At 36.9% G+C, this 21,337-nt stretch overlaps 1 protein-coding gene across 1 annotated transcript; it reads left to right on the top strand.

The window, feature by feature from the left end:
- The first annotated feature begins 14,179 nt into the window (after positions 1–14,179).
- LOC110805438 (uncharacterized) lies at positions 14,180–14,869 on the top strand. Its single transcript, XM_022011040.1, has one exon. It carries the CDS (start codon positions 14,180–14,182, stop codon positions 14,867–14,869), a length of 690 nt encoding a protein of 229 aa, XP_021866732.1.
- Positions 14,870–21,337: the final 6,468 nt, after the last annotated feature.

Here is a 21,337-nt window from a genome sequence, read left to right as displayed (position 1 = left end):
CCGTATGTGATATTGTGATCTTCAATATGAGGCTATCAATATTTCTTATTTCTTGTTTTCTTGTTTTACCCATCTTGAACAATTACTTGACACTATTTTTATTGACTTTTTTTTAAACACGATTTGTTAGTCCGTGCGTGCTAGGTATAAGAAGTTAATTACCAAAACGCTAAATAAATTATGAGCCTAATTAGTGTATGGACATAGGGGAGGAGAACTTTTTTCCGTGCTAACTACCAATGGATATTAGACAATCTAATTTTAGAAGGAACTGAACTTGATAACCTCATATTTGGTATATGCTATGTTCTGGCATATTAGCAAAGCTAGTTAAGAAAATGGGTATTTCAGTATTTGGTACATAACTCTGCAGTCTGCACAACCTGATTGTAATCATGTAGACCCAAAAAAAAAGTATCTCAACAACAATTGCACCTTGTAATCACAAAGTATCTAAAATTTCCAAGGTAACAAAATCAATTATAATACATGCACGAGTACAATCTAAAATAACTCAAGCAATTTTCACTTCCGCACCCTACCAAATCATATGCAATCAAATCCAAGATTAGTCAGCAATTTATCACAACTTATACGTATTGTAACAATTTAAGAAAGGAAAGGCATCCCTTATGCGGGAAACAAAGCAGAGATTCCAATGCCAGACAACAAATTGCAGAACTGAGATCTTGCAAACATTTCAATTAGTGTTTTCTCTGTTCTTTTCCCCCTTTCTTCAACAGACAAAAGAGATATTTTGTGACTGAATATGAAATCAAGAGTAGGGTGATCCGTTCAGTGCAATCAAGCCACCAAATGAACCACATACTATCTAGTCCATTATTTAAACCTAGATAGTTCAAAGTTAGTATGTTTGAAAAAGGTTCAAACGAGCCATATAGATGGCAGGATAACACAGGAAACATGTTGTTGTTGCAGTTTTTGTAAAAGTGTGATGTCATCTTGCATAATCTTCAAAAGCATGAATATATAGACAATAACAAGCAACGATAATCACTTAATTAAGGGTTGATACATAGACATCCCTTATACATATTCTATAAGGGATCAAAAGGTGCAATTGAGTATTTCATAGGAACATAAAAGCACAAGTGTTGTATGTTCCTTTAAAAAAAATCTCATCGCATAAGATAGTCTAGATACTAAAGGCATGCACCATAAATGATTAGTGCTTGCAAAAGGTCTACATGGTTACGGTACTACTTAACTTTTTAACATACATAGTAGTAGACCATGGGCACATACAAAAGGGAGGGCTCAATAAAGTGTTTACACAGGTGTCACTTCCTCCACAACGTGCTCAGGATTAGTCAAAGCATCATCAGCATTATCCAAAACATCCTCAGCACCATCATCCTCTGGCTCAGGCTATTCTAATGCCAGATGTAACACCCTAATAATTCCTTGCTTTTATAAAACCATTTTCCAACTTAAAATAAAGGAATTACTAAAGCATTACCGCCACCGTGATAACGGTTAAGGCTATTACCAGAATTACGCAGCGGAAATTAATGTCAACGTAACTAACTTTTGAAAACATAATTAATGAAATATCGAGGCCTCCTACAATTTGGAACCATAATGGCCCAAAACCCAAAGTATAAATACTTCAAACATTTCAAACATAATTAAAGTAAAGTTAAGTAGTTCAAAATACGAAAACATGCAACTCTCTCGATCATCCCAAGCCACATGATTCCGATCTACCAACCTGCTGTATTATTCTACTCCCCATCAATGCAAGTGCAAATGATAGATCATCATAGGGTCACTAAGGCAAAGGCCATGACCAAAACACACAAAGCACGTAGTCAGCAAAAGCTGAGTACTTACAAGAATAGAGTGAAATGAAACTAATACATGCATCACTCGCTAAGTACTAATCATCATGCGAAAGCCATATAATAATTAACAACCAATCATGAATACAAGACTCGACACTTGATTCGACTCTTGACTCACAATTTAATTAGAATAAGCTTCGAACGGGACAAAAGAATATTCCACAACGGGAAAAGGTGATGGGAGCCAACCATACACCAAATAATAAATAATAAAATTGGGCCATACCGAGTGTCTGGCCATACCGACGGAATTCCTGCGCATATTATAAATGAAACAACGTCTTGTATCATTAGTAGGAGTACGAGCTTTCCGGCAAGACTCCCCCCATTGTTCATACTCAAGGTATATACGTTCCAAGAGTTTTGAAGCTTGTTCTGGTTGCACTTTACGTTTATTAATATTTTATTAAAGGTGAACTCAAGACTCAACAATGTACATTCATACAATTAATAAACAACAACCAAAACAATCTTATTTTAATGCTTCAAGACTTGTGATCAACCAAGCAAGACTCTTATGAAATTACTACCATGTTCCTCCTCACCAAAGTGAGACTCCACATCATGCACATTAACATGAGGGTTGTGCCCTTGCACGACAAATCCTAGTTCATTTCATACAAAATATTCCCAACTTAACCCTACATGTGCGGTGGCTTACATGAGCTAACCCTTCACATGTGGTAAAATAAATAGTGCAACGAGGCACGAATAATTGGCTCAAAAGTATGCTAGACATCCCGTACAATAGCATAACAATAAATAATTCATCCATTGCATGCGAAACAAACCATACATGCATAAATATTGAACAACATGATTGACAATGAAATCCATACTCATAATAATAATCCCAACATGCTTGTTCAACCAATAATTCAACGATTCCAATATAATAATCCACATGATCGTTCACCAAGACAAACATGAATCCACCAAGTTCACGTAATATAATTCACATCAATAACAATCATGTAATGTCCCTTGACAATTAATGTGGTCGCCCTAGACTTGTACGTACCTGGAATACCTAAGTACGGAGGCCACTGTGCGAATCACAACTTACTAGAAATCAACTCCTATAAACACAATGGAGAAACTTAATTATTAACCATGTTTACTAAATTTCCAGCAACTTTGTTTAGTTTTAAAACACTTGAATTAATTAGAACTTAATCGTTCATTAATAAAATAATAGTCTCAATCAATCATTTAAAACCCTAGCATGAAATTAATTTATTTTCATGTATAAAACCATTAAAAGTCGACGTTTTAAGTCTTTACAATATTCTGAAAAATATAATTGATTATCATAATTAAATTCATCATCTAATTATGCTAATCAATCGCCCATAGGACTTAGATTAAAACTCCAATCATAGTTAGTAATTAAAACCATTAAAACTAATGAAAATTGAAGCTTTAATATATACTTCAAATCTGAAAATTATAATATTTCAATTTAAAACATTCTTCAATAATTCAAACATACAAATCCTCAAAATTCGGTGTCATAACCGATCCCAGCATTTTAATTAATCAAAACCAATAATAGTAATATAATTTAAATACGGAATTGAAATAGAATAGGCAAGGAAGAAGAGAATTATACCAATCCGGCCTATAGCACGGAACAACCACGAATTAAATGTGATTGGGCGAAAGAATTGAACGAACGAACAAAACACACGCACACACACACCTTGTGCGTGTGTGCGCGCGGGCGAGAACGAAGGCAACAACAGGGGCGCGCTGGCGCGGGACGAGAGGGCGAGCAAGAGAGACGAGTGTGTGTGGGCGAGGGCCAACAACGCACAGCAACAACAAGAACAACACACATCAACAGCACGCAGCTGTGCTGTGCGGGTTGAGGGGCGTGAGAGGCGAGAGAAAAAGAGGGAGTAAATTACTGCAGCAGGATTTTAGAACGCTCATAAATTTTAATCTACAACTCGGAATTGATCGATTCTTGAGGCAAAGTTCAAGAACTTCTCGAGATATACAACTATGAAGCAGAAAACTTTTTCTGAAAACGACGGAAGTAGGAGAAAAAGGGCCAAACATAAGTTCGACGAAAGAAAGAAGAATTTAGGGTTAGGGTTTTATTTTTAGATTTAATGAATAATAGGGAGCGATTTTGAGGGTGAACACCTATATTTAATGGCTTATGAACTCAAAGATGGGCTAGTCTTTAGGATTCCCTTTCGGGCTTCATTAAATATATATAGGATGGGCTTGTTTAATTTGTTTGGACTTGAACTCGGAATTGAATTGGGCTAGATTCATTTAAAATTGTTTTACTTTTGAAACCCAATTAAATTCCCAACATTAAATAATAAATTCGTTTGGTAATAATTAAAATAATAAATATTCTAATTAAATAAAATACATTTAAATGACATTTAAATGCGTTTTAAATTCTAAAAATCATAAAAATACTTTATAAATATAATAAAATATATTTATAAAATATATTTATAAAATACAGAAAAATACGAGGTATTACACCAGATGTTTAAGACACCATTGGAGAGCATTGCTCTTGGAGAGGGTTGTTGTAGGGCCAACCTCAACCAAGACATGCTTAGTACGCAACATCTCCTTCACAGCCTCAATAGTCGGGCCATCATGCTGAAACAACATAGGAAAACATGTATGGATAAGATTGTAGTCCTGCATCACCAAATTTGTCATATGGATCCCCAACCCATGGCACAAATGCAAGGCATTGGTAATCTGGCAGAATAGGACATGCCTTAGGGTTAACAGGCTGAACAACTGTCCGCCTACCGAAACTCATTTGAAAGTCCATCTCAATTTCATTTCGTTTCCACTGTTGGTCTGTAGTTTGGATTGGAGCTCTGAAATATCATACTCCACTTTGTGCTGAAGAGCTTCTTTGTATGCTGCAATCTGATCTCCGAACAGCACACCGCACATCTTGTTCCCTTGTAAAGTAGTAGGCTTATTACTCTGTTTAGAAGCATTAGTAGTGCAGGCTATATGTAAAGTATATTTGAAGGAAATAATTCCCTTGGTCCAAGTATGCATTTAATATTAAGTCTAATAAATGCGGTTCAGTATTAATTAACAAGTTAATAATTCAGTGAGATCAAGTGAGCTGAATGCCTAGCTAGAGGCCGCTTCAATTCAAGTGGAATTAATGATATTAATCCACAACTTACTCTTGACTGAACCCGTAGGGTCACACAAATAGTACGTAAACGGATCAAGTATTTAAAGGCATTAAATACTCCATCTATGGATATTCGGAATCGACGGATCTTGGTTTCAGTGGGAGCTGAGATCGTCACAAGCAAGAAATGAATACTCCGGAAACGATGATATTGCCGGAAACGGAAATATGGATCTTATCGGAAATATAAATATTATCCAAGTCGTAGATGTTGCCGGAAACAGAAACATGGTACGTATCGGAAAATATTAATGGAAATGGAAATATTGCTGGAATCGAAAATATTGCCGGAAACGGAAATATTGTCAGAATCGGAAATATTATCGGAATCGGAAAATAATTCCGGAAACGGAAATATTAAATATTTGTTCGAAACGGAAATTAATTCCGGAATCGGAAATATTAAATATTGTTCGTATCGGAAATGAATTCCGGAATCGGGAATTTAATCGGAAGCGTATCATACGAATTAGCATCGGACGAGGCTCGCTAGACGAAGGCCCAGCACGAAGCCAGGCCATCGCCTAGCAAGCCACACGAATCACCAACACACGCCAAGCCTCGACCAGGCCCAGCGCAAGCCAGGCCCAGCCAAGGCCTTGGGCGCGCGCGCTGATGATATGTTCATATTTTATAGTGTGTTTACCCCCGTCCCTTAGTACTTTTTGATCTCAAATGAGCTCTTCGGAGCGATTTTTAGTACTAATGTGCTCCTTGTAGTGTGTTTGTAGTTTCAGGTTCATCATTGTAGGAATTAGCATTTTTTTGTGCATTTTCTACTCATTTTAATCAATACAAGAGATTATGTACTTTCGAGAGCACACACATTGAGTTGGAAGAGTTTTCGAGCAAAGCGGATAGTGAAAGAGCTAGAAAACTGACACTCGTCTACTCTTTTGATCATAACTTACTTTCTACAACTCCAAATGAAGTGATTCTAATTGGGTTGGATTCTATACTTCAATATCTTTCCAACGGGTGGTTACTCGCCTAATTCGGACAAATAACGAAGGAGATATGGCGTTTCAAAGATAGAGGATCGTGCAGTTTGTACGCACGCCCGGGGGGCGAATGGCTGCCCGACGGGCGAACGTCTGCCCGACGGGCGGGAGCTGCCCGACCGGGCGCGTGCCGATGATTTCCAGAATTTCTCCCTCCGCCCGGCGGGCAGACCTGCGCCCGACGGGCGGGTTACGAGCTGGTCGCCGACGGGCGGAAGGCTGCCCGACCGGGCGACGACAACCCAGGGCCCTTTTTCCGCGGTTTTCTTCCGGTTTTTTCTTAATGCTTTTTGGGCAAAACTATAAATATAGCCCTTAGTTAATTTAGTGGGACATCTTATTATCTTATTTTCTAGTATTAGCCCCTTAATTTTTTTCTCTTAGCTTTGTTTTCTCTCTAAATTAGTCCAAAATACTTAGTTTCAATTTCAATAAAAATTCAAGCTTTCTATTTCCATTGTTCTTCAATTAGGTATTGTTCTTTATTTCAATTCTTTGTTTTTCTATAATCATGTTTCCAATCATGTTAATTGGTTTATTTATTTTTAATATGCTTGAGTAATCTAATTTCTAGGGTTTGGGGATCCATGAATAATATGAAGGGATATTGAATAATTGTGATTGTTGGCATTGTAATTAATTCCTATTGATTGGTTTATTTCACTATACAATTAGATTTGCGCAGGTTTAATTGTAGTAGTTATGCAATATCAAGTTAAGATTCGAGAGATGCAATTTGATGTTTAGGCTTGTGTCAATAGGTGGAATTAGAGTTAATACGTAGCGAGAGCCCGTTAATTCTAAGTCTATAATTAGTATCGATTCGAGAGAGCATGCTAGTCTAATTAATTACTTTGTTGATTATCGTTATTGTTTATTGTCCTGGATTGTTATTTGTTGGTGAACCTGTGCCCTAGATTATTTAATATATTGATTCTTAATTGTTTAATTATCGCCGTAGTCTTAGTAACCATCAACCAAAATCTTGTTCCCAATAGTCTAGTCTAATTGATTAATAGTAAAAAGAACACTGTTTCCCTGTGGATTCGATCATGACTTCCCTTGCTACCTAGCTAGTGGATTTAGGTTATTTTTGATTAGGTGATACGACTTAAGCCTGTCAGCGGACACAGGCAGCGGGAATGAGCCGAGGCGTTGTGCGCTCAGCGTGGGCCGCAAGGCCTGCGCGGGTGTACGGTGCTCGTGCGATGCTCGTGTGCGAATCCTAAAGCTATCGGGATTCGATAAAAGATTAAATCCTAAACCTATTAGATAAAGTTTATTTAATAGAGTCCTAGCAGGATTCTAATTAAACTAATTAGTATCCTAATAGGATTATGATTCCTTTTCCATACCTCTATAAATAGGAGCCTAGGGTCATAATTTATATAGATAATTGAAGTATTCTAAAGGTAAGATTTTGAAGAAAAATCAGCCACTCTCTTGCCCCCTAATCAGCCGAAATCTATACTACCTTAAGGGCGATAGTTGGTCAAGCTTAAGGCGGATCCGGACGTGTTGTGGACTATCTACGGAGGGACGACACTTGGAGTCCTAAAGATTTGTTCTTGTTCGGTTCAGGCGCAACTAGGGAGGGCACGCAACAAAGTGTATGCATCTAAACTATGCTAAATGATTATGTGTAAATAATATGCTTTCCTGGCTTTATGGTTTTTCCGCATGATTTATGTTTTGTCATATGTATCATAACCTATCAATATTGTCTATTAATACCTCTAGGATATGAGAGGGAATGCGGCATAATATTCCTTTTTAACTTTAGCGGCATGGGAATACAGGTTCTCATACAAATGAGAATTTACAACAGACATAAATTGTAATTTAGCGGCATGGAAAGATTGATGTTCTGTGTGCAACGGGCTTCACTTTATGTAAAAATAACCGCCATAAAATCTTATAAAAATATCAATATAATTCCAGGTAACAAACACTGGTTTTTGAAGTTGGAGAAAGTACCATAAAACTCAACTACAAAGTTAAAGATAATCAATCAGTTTGTTTCAACATGGCAGAACATCATATGAATAGATACACTTATTTTTAATATCTTCATATGAATACACTTGTAAAACTTCTCATTATCTTACAAGCATATAGAAAGTGAACATGTATTTTTAAATTGAAATTTCTAGGGCATTCAAAATTAAGAAAGCATGCATATGTATGCATTACAAGTACATTTCAACAAAAGTATCAATTACTTTGCAAGTTTTATAATGGACAATTAAAACAGCATTGTTGTCGATTTATCCATGACATACACTTTAAGTAACTGCAAGTTCGTTTATATGTTTCGCTCAAAGAAACGTAATGCAAATTATCAATTTGGCATACTAAATTTAACACAGTCATGTAGGTCCATACTATGTATGAAACCGCAAACTACCATGTTACTATTATGTAAGACATACTTGAGTTGACCATATTGTAGTTGCTATTTTTTGTAGCAATGTATTTTAAAATAGGACTTCAAAAAAGTAAAACGCAAAGGGTAATCTGGGCGGACTAATGTAACACATGCAAGCAGATTCAAAGTATTTATGAAAAAGACAAACTAAAATGGTGCCATACCCTGTCATCTTCTAGAAGGATATGCTGGAACATAACCCTTTCTTAGGAGATTTTGTTCCCCGACCTTTCTCGATAACTTTCACCTTCACTTTGTATGCCCTGCTGGTAGAGCTCAACTGATCCAAGAAGACACGTTCATGCTTTTCTTTAGTCCTTCATAGTGCAAGAGACAATGATGTTAGTATATTAGCAAGTGACTGGCCCTATTGTATGCTAAGGTGGCATGAAGATAACAATGATCGTAACGGTTATCACATGAATTGTACAACGTCTATAAAATGCGAGACCATGCAAAACGGTATAGATAGAGTACAAAAACCATAATGCTAAGCATGTAAAAAAGTTGCATACTTGTTAAGCCAAATCATTTATTATATTTGGTTATGTAGAAAAGAATAATAACAAATGCATACAACATAACATGGAAATAATTGATAAAATAAGCATAAACAAAGATCTACATGTTATTTCCCCTAAAGCATTTAATCGATGTGGGTGTGTAGTGAAGTATGACAGTATGACACATAAATGCAGATAATATAACATGAAATAAATATCAATCATGGCAAGAGTAAACATAAAGAACATTTATGGTTGCAAGAACAAACTGGAAAAAAACGGAAGAAGTTTGTTGTACCTAACAGGAAAGAGAATTTGTTACTTCTTATGGAAGTGTACGGTTTTTCTCTAGACAATAGCAATGAATTGAGCAGATATATATAGGGGAAGGGGGAAATGTGTGGTCTGAGGCAAAAAAATTTTGGTAAACCATTAAGCCTTGACTTGAAAAGGGTAACTAACTGTAGAAAATAGTGGCAAGTACTTGTTACATTGTTTGTAACAGTGCCATTGTTGTATCTGCCACACCATGACTGTTGGCTGGCGAACCTCAACATACTCTATGCTCATGTTGAGATATTATGATATTCTTATTTTATTTTAGTTGTTAAATTGTTAAATTTGTATAAAATCATTTTAAAATAGACAATAGTGTTCATTTTCAACCATTTAATTTTAACATTCAAGTTATTCCACGAGAAACAACAAAATGCAAATTCAAATGAAAAACATACACAATGATTTCGTATGTTGTACTATCAATTCATATTATTGTTGATCATATTCATTTTGAAAGAACATGATGTTCATTTGTATGAAGTTTTATGTACATATTATGAAAAGGTAAAAATAGTGATCATCATATTATGAAAAAACATGATGTTCATTTGTATAAAGTTTTATGTACATATTATGAAAAGGTAAAAATAGTGATCATCATATTATGAAAAAAATTATGTTCATAATAAGAAGATAGAAATATTCATAAACAAAATAGCTTGAAATATGCCATTTATTTATTCTTATCTTCTTTGAACATTGGATTACTTAAGCATGTATGAATATGTATTCTATTAAATACATGTGGTTATATGGGTAGTTTTTCAATGCATGACAAAGTTGCAATTGTTGTACAATTACTACATGTAATTACTCCTGTATATGTTTTTACTCAATATTATTTAATGTAAAGATATGTTCATTTAAAAATAATAATATGTTCATAATAAAAAGAGAACATGTTATTAACTACTTGAACTAAATATTTTGTTCATTTTGGCTTTTTCAAAATCAAAAGTTATGATATTCATAATCTAAATGCATGATACGTTTATTTTTATGTAAGTTTTATGTTTATCACCAAAATACATTTCATATTATCAAGTTGTGTGTATATCATAAATAATACTATGTTCATTTACAAAATGATTTATTTATACCAATTGAGGTTGACATAAGTGGTTAAGGGCTTCTTGCTCCTTAACCAAGGTCTCGGGTTCGAGGCTTGGGAATGGAAAAAATCTCAACTGGCCGGGAGGGATGTTGCCCATCGAGGTACCCATGCAAAATCCCGCGGGAGATTAGTCCACTCGCCGAAGGAGGTGGGAACTCCTCGTAGTAGAAAAAAAAAAACAAAATGATGTATTTTCATGTTTATTGTGCTTGTATTGAATTATAGTAGTTCAAAAGCACATTAAAATTCATTTTGAATATGTACACTAGTTAGTGACCCGGACGATGCCCCGAATTTTATTGTTTTGTTATTGATTTTTGTATTGTTTTCTTTGCAAAACTTTCTGTATTTGTGTTGTTTATTTTGTTGTCATCTTACATAATTTCCTCTAAATATATGAGAATTTTCAAAATAGTCTCTATGTTCAGATTCTTTATTTGTTCAAGTCTTACTTGATTGGTACTCTGTATAAAACTTTTTTTTTTCTAATTCACTTATAAACATAAGAAATTTCTTTTTTTATATATTATTGGAAAAACACAATTGATTATAAAAATAAGTAGTGTAATAATTAACTTTTTTTTTATGCATGACTTGAGTAATTAAGAAAGGATTAAGTAAAAGTTTGTAATAGGTTGTTATTCAAATATATATTGGGCATTAAAGTTTTAATATTTATAAGAATGACTTTTGTCTTTTTTTTTCATTACTATAGAGTCATACATTATATCATTGTAGAGATGATTGTAACTTTACATTATGAATAAGAGGTCATGGGTTCGAACATTAATACTAACATTTTTGTGATAATAAATTGAGTAATGCATGTGTGAGCGCGCATGACATGACACATAGTCATTTCCTTTGCTAAATCATAGTGACACATTGCAGCGTGACATCCCTTGCTTTGGAGATTTAATATTAGTATAGATTTGTAAAAGATTGAATGTACACGTTTAATACATTGTTATTTCCCTCGTATATTCAATATCATTAAAACATTTTGTTCATCATTTTCGAAAATAATACATGTTCCTCAGTAGTATTCATATCAAATTATTTACTTATTTCAACCTATAAAATCCAGGAAAGTATCTTGAAGGTCAAATATTGTGTTTAGATCGTATTTCTCCAAAAGAATCAAAAATTTGAGACTACATCAAAACTATGACTCAAGATTGAAGATATGGAATAAAATGGTGATTTCTCTCAGTATTTCGTAATTCAAGAATAGAGTACAATTTTATAAAGGCAATGTTTAACATGTTCAAATTGTTAGTAACAATCTATTTGAAAATCTTAATTGCACAATATGTACATACATTTATGTTTCAAAGTAATACATATTCGTACAATAACTATGTTTATTTTCAAAATAATAATGTTCATTCTAAATCAATAAGTAAATGATTATTTTCAAATCAATAAATATTGAGAGAAATCACCATTTTATTCCATATCTTCAATCTTGAAATAGCCAATTAGGTGGAAAGGGAGGCCAAATAAATGTTAATGTTAAACAACACAAAACGACGTCGTTTTGAAATTTGGAGGGGGTACAACCAACAGTGGTTGTAGCCAAAAATTTGAGTCATTATACAGTAGCTAGGACCATAGTACAAAATGAGTGTGAATAGGAGATTTGGACTTAGCCCACTGCTGACTCGAGACCCTTAATATAGGACACTTATTTTGCCACTAGTTTTTTAACTTTTTTTGCCTACGAGTACATCTATCGTTGACTTGGTACTTACATTTTCCGGTCGAATGCATTTTGACCAGGTCATATACAATAGTACAACTGAATCTAAGAATCTCAATTGCAAATGATTTAATTCACATTACATTTGATATGCGGTAATAGGAGTAATTTAGACTTTAGGATAGGGTGTGTCATTTTCATCTTAAATCTACTGACACTATTTTATTTTATCAGATTTGATTGAAGTTATGATTTGATTGAAGTTTATTGTACTTGATCAGATCTGATTTTGGACCTAATCAAATTATATTTCGAAGACAATAAGATCTGATCATACCTTATTGGAAAATAGTAAACTTATTGAATCTGCTTAAAGCTGATTACAAGAGAGTAAACTTATTAGTTATTAGACCTTTACATCACATTACTTAACAAATATTACCCTTAAGCTTAATACTTCTAGGTCATAACAATTATGATTAAAAAAACAAAATTTTAATTGAGTTAAAGAGATGGTTAACACCTTTATCAATTTTAGATTAATATTTCCAGCAACTTAGACGTTATTTCATATGGCATAAAATAAATTGATTTAAAAATACTCATACGTTAAATTCTAGTCTTTACAAACCTAGTCAAAATTATATCAACATTGGCTAAGTAAGTATCCTCACCCCGTTTTGTAATTTAGTTTTTATTCTTGTCAGGCGCCTTCCCCTCTTTTGCAGCAAAAAAAAACAAAAAGCAAAACTTTACATCACGAATCTCGCAACCAAACGAAAGAGCCCGGTAATTAGGGCCGCAAATGAGCCGATACGTTTGCTAATAACTCGCGAACATGCTCGGTCAAAGCTCGTTTATTAGTTAATGAACGAGTTTGAACAAAAATTCTAGGCTCGATAAGTAAACGAGCGAATCTCGAACAACATCACGTTCGGCTCGTTAACGTTCACGAGCACTCGTTTATTGCTCGTTAATTACTCGTTTATAAGCTTGTTTATAAGTCCGTTTATAAGTCGCTCGAGCTTGAAAAAGTAATTTAAATGGAATAAAACATAAGTTTTAAAAAAAATTATGAACCTTAAATGTCAAGAAATGTATAAAATAGAAGCGAATCTATTACGTAATATAATATCCCATAGAATATTCCAGTCATACGTATAGTTTGTGAACTTTCTCCTTGATTATAAGATTTAAATAAATTTGACGATTTCTTAAAACTCGTTTAATAAGCTCGAATAAAGCTTGTTTAGCTCGAGCTCGAACTCGGGTTCAAGCTCGATCTAAACGAGCAAGCTCGAGCCGAGCTCGAGACATCGTAATTCTTAGCGAACAAGCTCGGTTAAGCTCGAGACAAGCTCGAACAGTAAAAATTCTTATCAAGCTTATCTCGAACAAGGTAAAACTCGGATCGACATGGCTCGGCTCGTTTGCCGCCCTACCGGTAATCAATTGGTTACACTCGCTCCGCCACCAATGCCACACCAAATTATCAATTACTCCGTAGAACATAACAACATATTTAAGATTACTTTGTCTACGGCGGGACTAAATAATTAATTAGGATCACTATTTAATTTCATTCTGTCTTCAATTAAGTATTTCATCATTGAACAAGTATGCCACGAGGCAAAAGGTAGGTAATAAAATGGTTGGAAAATCTTTTTGTCCCACCAAAAAACACTTTTTATTAAATTAAAAAAATAAAAAAAAAATAAAAAAAGAGCTGACTTAGTCCCTGGTCTCCTCTGAAACTTCCACCTTTCTTCTTCTTGTAAACAGAATTCCACACAAATTCTGCCAAAAACATCAATTTTGATTAAAACCCCACCTTAAATTTCATTATTACAATCTCAAAAGCTTTATATTATATCACTATATATATAACACCCCAATATTACAACACTCAAACCAACTCATATCTCACATTCATATATTTTCTCTCTTATACCAAAGTTTATATTTTGCATTTAACTTTGGTATATTTAGAGATTAATCATCAAATCAAAACCCATAAATACAATAGAAAAAATGGAGCAACTAACACAATTCAACATAGTTAAGTCGATGAAGAAAGTGCAATCTGCATATTTGTACTCTTTCTTCTTACTGTCATCTTCATTAGCTTTACTAATCTTACACTTGAGTAGTGTATCAATAGTTTCTGTTCTTAAATTCAACATTGACAGGAACCATGTGTTCCTTATCTGTAATGGGATTTTGGTAATCCTTGTTAAAAGCTCTTCTTCGTTGTCATCTCAAGACAACACCCCTGATTACAGTAGTAGTAGTAGCAGTAGCAGTAATGTAGTTCAAAGTAATGATCAGTGTTTGCCAAGACCAGTTGTGCTAGTTGATCAGAGAAAACTACAGGAGGAGCTTTCTACAGTAAGTTCAGAACAGAAGGCTACTACTGATGTAAAAGTAGCACGATTTTCTACTGTTGAGGAGACTGTTATAAGTGAAGAACTTCATGTTCATTATCAGACGACAGTAGTGGTCTCAGACTGTGAAGTTGTTCACACTAGTCATGAGCATGAGCATGAGCATGAGCATGATGATGGTAAGGATGATCATGATGAGGTTGTCGGCGACGACGATGACAATGACGATGAGGGGGCAGAGGAATTGAACAAGAGGTGTGAGGAGTTTATTAGGAGGATGAAGCAGGGGATTATTTCTGAAAGAAAAAAAGATCTGGGTTTGCCTAGATTTTCTTAGAAATTTTATTAGCTAACTTTGAAATTAAAAAAAATTACATTTCATCTTTTATTTTTGGGTGACCTGTTATTAGTAGCCTCTTCTCTTGTACTATTTGGTGGTGGTTGTTTTTTTTTGCTGTATAGTGCAACCAAAAAATATAAGGGATATGATTATCAAGAATTTTGGCTATCTTATTTTCATGTTTTAATATTTTTTCTAGTCTCTCTTTAACCAATGCTTGGTATTTTTCATTCAAAAGAATTAAACACAAACTCTTGTTTGAAATAGAATCTAAAACGAATAGCTGGGATTAAGACCCAACTATATCCATTTGAGGCCTGACTCAATATCTCAATATTATTTTTGGTGTACGGAGATCATGAGTAAAAAAGGGGCGATAATCTAGACAAGATTTGATCTCAAACTTTGATTAAGAAATACTCCAATTATGAAGTGTGTATCCGAAATTAGACCTAATTAAAGTACTTCTGTTTTTTTTATGCATAGCACACCCAGTTTATCGAAGCTTAGCTCCGACTAGGGTCTAATTATTTGAGACCCAATGGATCTGGGGCGGATCTGGATCCATGTGTTAAAAAACGAGTCTGGGTCTGGGTCCAATATTCTCATACCCAGACCCGGTCCAGATCCGGCCCATGACCCAGTCAATTATTAGAAATTAGCAATAGTCTAATTAGATACATCCATGCATTAGTATTTGGCACTAATTTGCGACCAATGGATATGGGGCGGGTCTGGGTCCGCCTGAAAAATATGAGTCTGGGTCTGGGTCTTACTAGACCCGGACCAGATCCGGCCCATGCCCATCCCTAGCTCCGACTACATCCGGATCGGACCCGTATCGCACACCTTGCTTATGGTGGATGAGTCTCCCAACAAAAATTTCTGCATGCGGCGAAGCTCGAACTCGAGACCTCCCTTAAACGGCATCAAGCTGCTTACCACTTGAGTCAACTCTATGTTGGTTAGGTTAGGTACTTCTGTTGTTACTTGTAAAAAGATAACAACTTGTGCAGTTGTGTGTGAATGATGAATATTACGGAGTATTATTAGTTCAAACTTCAAAGTCTTCGAACAAATTGTCAAAAGAAACACGAAGACTTGGACATTGCCATGAAACCGAGTCAACCAGTCAATGCTACAAAGAAACTATTCAGAAAGTTCTTTTTTTTATTTATTAATATTCAGTTTATAAAAATAGTTCACAAAGTAGAAATAGATTGACGTGAATTTTTTTGGACTGACTTCTAGAGCCTTAAAGAAAAGTAGCCAAAGGGGATTTCTTGCGAGTTGCGATTGGTAATAAGCTACGTACAAATAATATCAATGTGAATATTTCCAAAAATTTAAAAAAATCAATATCCAGAAGAAGAAAAAAAAACAAATCAACGTCTGTTAAGATAGAATATAGGAGATATTATATTGTGAATATTCTGTAGAGTCCTAAATATGGTATGTTACCTAATATGAGTCCTACATATGGTATGTTACCTAATATGTAATCTAGGGTTTAGGTAATGAGTTGTACTATATATATACGTGTGTTATTAATGAGAAGGATACGGGATTCGTAATTAATATAATAATTCCGCTGCAAATTGGTAGAAGATGAGGTTGGTGTTGGAGAAAAGACTCGTACTTGGAATCGCGTCCAATTCGAGTATTCATATTGAGATAATTGGTGAGTTCGAAAAGAAGGGCGTTCTCATCAAGAGAGAGAAAAAAAAAAAAAAAAAAGTGCAGGTTCGAAAAGAATGGCGTTCTTGCTCGATTTTTTTTATTGAAGAATGGTGTTTCCAATCACAACGTTCGTGAAACTGCCGTTACGATTGAGGGAGGGAGTAAAGGATAAGTAAAGGATAACGTAGTTATCCTAGAGGATAGAATATCATATGAGATAGAGTTATGTTATATGATATGGGTGATACTGAGGGAGTGTCGTCACCTACGGGTGATACTGAGGGAGTGTCGTCACCTACGGGTAATACTGAGGGAGTGTTGTCGCATACAGGTGACAATGAGGACGTGTCGTTGACTAGTGGCGTCGACGAAGGGGTGTCGTCGCCTGTGAGGGAGGAACAACAACATTATACACCCAGTCGAGTGGATCAGACGTCGTCTCACCAACGACAGGTGTCGATGAGACAACAGGTAGTGATGAGAGTGAGACAAGGCGGTCATCAGCCCGTCGTATGTGTCGACGAAGGTTCAGTTAGCAGATATCGTCACTAAAGCGTTGGGGAAGAAGCAATTTGAGTTTTTTTTGAACAAGATGGGCATTCGAGATCTTCATGCTCCACCTTGAGGGGGATGTTAAGATAGAATATAGGAGATATTATATTGTGAATATTCTGTAGAGTCCTAAATATGGTATGTTACCTAATATGAGTCCTACATATGGTATGTTACCTAATATGTAATCTAGGGTTTAGGTAATGAGTTGTACTATATATATACGTGTGTTATTAATGAGAAGGATACGGGATTACACAATATTTGACAACGTCAATATTTTTTCTCATAAATAAAAAAATCAATATTATCCTACAGAGTAATGATACGTAGTAATAGAGAAGCTACTTTGATTATTATTTGATCATAATTTAACAAACGTCTTTTTCGTGTTAAAATAAATACTTCGTAAGATAATAAAGGTAATTCAATTTCTTCTTTTGGAGTTTCAAGCGCTTAAGTTTATTTGGTTTGCGGATAGTAGTATAATTGAATTTGTTAAAGATGATAATTTATGTGATTGATAGTCAGTTTGAATTAACTATATAAGTGTGACATATTGATTTGGTTCCACCAAATTTATATGTTAGTCATTCAGTGACTCATTCTCGATATTCCTTCTTTGTTAGTTTGTGACAATTACTTTTGGATCAAAGCTAGGTGATAGTACTACGGCACTACGCAGTATAATTCAATTTGTAATGGTCCCTAATCCAAAATCAAAAGTAACAGTCGACATATGAATTAGGTTAAAATTGGAAATGAGTCAGACATATTAATACATTGTGACTTTGTGAGAGTTGATATTAAGGTATTGAGACAATGAGCCGGTTGAATGGGACCTAAAAGACGAAAAGAAAGGAGATACGTAGTACTCCACCCCACTACCCCGTATGAATGAGAGTAACGAAATCAAATAATAAAGTGCATATTATTATTATTATTATTATTATTATTATTATTATTATTATTATTATTATAACAAAACGTTACAAGCTTAACAAGCTACAAAGATCAAGTAAACTACAAGAAGTTGGTGGGGAGCCGAGATACAATCTGGGCCCCCACTCCTCTAGCTATGGCGAACCCGATCCTGCTGAAAATGTGGGCAGCTGCCCGTGCCCCTATGTCTTGAGCCCTGGAGTACGTCTGGACCCGCTTCAGCAACGAAACAGCCCCTTTCTCTAACTCCCCAAAAGAAGAGAATGAAAAAGGAAAGAAACCGTAACCCAAAGCCCTACAACGTGCCGCATACTTAACCTGCTTCCGCTGCGCAGCAACCGCCACAACCCGACCCGGAACGAAGTCTGACAACCCAGATTGCGTCATAGGTGAAGACCCGGTCAAGTCAACACACACATCTACACCGCCATCCCAAGAATAAAGCAATATATCTGCAGGACGAAGAGCTCCATCACTCTCACTAGTCAGCCCAACATCAACCTCCTTTCGAGCAGAAATCCCCGACCGGTAGCAAATATCCAAAAGGGTATCACGAACAACATTATGTCGATGTTTGATACCCACGATCCCAGCACAAGACACGGCATGATCCCCATAAATATCCCCATCGAAAACCCGAGAGCAAGCAGAACACGGCGTCGAATCAGAGAACAACGGAATACCCAACCGATAGCAAAGAACCGAACGATAAGTCTTACCGTTCATAGTCTGGCCTAAACCCGAGATGGGGACTGCCCGCAACCAAGCTGAGGAGTGATCCCCCTGCTGGGATTTCCAAAGGGCAACATGACGCGAAGATAAGGAGTAGGCGGATACCGCATCAGCAGTAACCTTCGTGAAATATATGTCTGCCAATTTCTTCATGAGAGTGGGGGCAGCGATTTCACTAGGGCTACTCATAAGGTCGCTCTCCACGGTCCTATTGAAAAGACCAAGAGCATCATCAAAGGCCGACCCCGGACCATCAACACCTGAAAGCCGAAGAAGCGAATCCTGCAAACCAGAAGACTGCAAACGGGATGCAAGAAAAGCATAATGCCGAACATCACCAGCTGAATAAACACCCAATCCTCCATACGAATAAGGCAAGGTAGCAAGACGCCATTGCCAGCCACCGAACCCAGGTCCCGAAGCAGTCACGATACGCTCTAAAGAAGCCCGAAGAGCCACATCAAAAGAAACTTGGGCCGCTTCAAAAAGATGAGGTGGACAAGTGCGCATAGCAAAATAGAGTTTAGAAACTCCAGTGCACGCACGAAGAAGCAACAACTCACACTGGGGATCATTAAGCTTAGCTACAGCATCCATCAACACAACAGTCTTCGACACCCGTCGCGAAACCAACTCCTTACAAAAAGAGGAATCCGTACTGACTGGACCACCAAGCAACTTAACACCAAGCGCGGGACGAGCAATATCAGTAGGAAAGACACCCTCTAGACGACTGCGTGGGTCCTCCGAAGGCCAGAAAACCTCTGTCTTCTCAACATTAACATGGAGACCTAAATGAGGACCCTCCTCCAAAATCAACTCCAAGACCTTTCCAACCACCAAAGTGTCACCAACGATAGTGCCATCATCCAAGTACCACGCCTGCAGAGATAGATCAAAAGAGTCCCTGATTCGACACACCAATGGATGTAGAACCAAAGAAAATAGCAAAGGGCCGAGAGGATCCCCTTGCTGCACACCTTGACAAGACCACAAGGTATGCTCCCCATAATACAACCGTGCTGGAGAAGAGTAGCAGAATTCAACCCAACGCGAAAGAGCAGGACAATGTAGCCGAACCTCACGCAACAAAGCCGAACGATCAACCAAATTGAATGCATTCTGAAAATCCACCAATAACATAGAGAGGCCAACATCGGCCCCACGAGCCTCAACCAAACGATTGACAGCATGGAGAATAGCCTCACCACCTGCTGGAACCCCAACTCCAAACTGAAGCCCCCCAAAGTAGTTCCCTAAACGCGGACCAATCATAGCAGCCCCAACCTTAGAAACAAGACGCCTCCAAATAGTGCCCACAGCAATAGGCCGAATACCACCACCCGGCTTAACAAGTGGCGTAAGAGGAGCACTAGCAATATATCCACCAAGCTCAGCAGGACACTTTCCAGCAAGAAAGAGATTAACTACCTGAGTGATAGAGTCCACCAACTCATCAGAAACAGCTACAGCAGCACCACCCAAGCAATCCAAAAGGTGTTGAGCACGCAAGCCATCTCTACCGCACGAAGTACCACGCGGAAAGCCCCTAATCTGCTCCATCACAACAGCGGAGGAAGCAGTAAGGTGATGATCAACTGGGATATCCGAAAAGGTAGGTTCCGGAACTGAAGGGTGCTTAGCTTGCAAATCAGCAAGAGTAGCATCATTGTAAGGGGCAAGACCTGAGGACGAAAGAACTCTAACGGCAGCCGTGTAGTGACCGTCAGAAATTTTTCTCTTGCATTGCTTAATATTACGCTCCGCCAAATCATGGTCGTCGTCAACATCCAATAGAGGGGGAGACACGCTAGCCAATGTGTCCATAACAAGCTGCTCAGAACCACCAGGCACACCCCAAGAACGAATAGCAGCGGTGATACTCTCTTCCTGACGACGACGCCTAACACCGGATGAACACTCACGATTACTCCGCGGAGAAAAAGTCGTGAGGACACAAAGAGGTAACACGAGCAACTGAACCCAACAAGCGATGTCATCTGATCTGCAAATCACCTTATCAAGCGCCCCTTTCAGAACCCGCGAAAAACCCAAACGACATTTGGGAGGGATGGATTTCACAGAACGCAACCGCTTAGACAACAAAGAGTCTAGAAGAGCAACATCAAAAGAAAAATGATGTTCCCGAGGCGCATCAGAAGAAGGCAGCTCGGAAGTAGGAGCTAGGGGTTTTTGAATACCATAGAGAATAAAACGGGGAATACCATCCCCAGAATCAGGAGGGTCCACAAAAACAATACTAGAACCACAGCCATGTCGACACCTAGTACGATGAGTATGAGTCTTGAAACAATCTCCACATAGCCAAATTCCCATACGACGAAAGGTCACCTCAGCCGAAGTAAAAACCTGCAAATTGGTAGAAAGGGAATGACGGGTAGCATCCCGCACACCAAAGCAACAGTGACGATCCCGTAAGTGAGTGAGCAGAGAACTCCTCACCAAACCACGCCCACCTCCATCCTGGCACCCGCTAAGTCCCACAAAAGGGCAATGAAACTTCTCCACAGAAGCCGCCATATCAAAGCACTTCAACCG

This window comes from Spinacia oleracea, chromosome 2 (assembly GCF_020520425.1).
Source record: "Spinacia oleracea cultivar Varoflay chromosome 2, BTI_SOV_V1, whole genome shotgun sequence".
Taxonomy (NCBI): Eukaryota; Viridiplantae; Streptophyta; class Magnoliopsida; order Caryophyllales; family Amaranthaceae; genus Spinacia; species Spinacia oleracea.
The sequence above is the reverse complement of the archived record's forward strand: the minus strand, read 5'-3'. Positions and strand labels throughout refer to the sequence as shown.

Coding starts and splice junctions, on each gene's coding strand:
- LOC110805438 (XM_022011040.1), top strand. CDS start 14,180: ATGGAGCAACTAACACAATTCAACATAGTTAAGTCGATGAAGAAAGTG.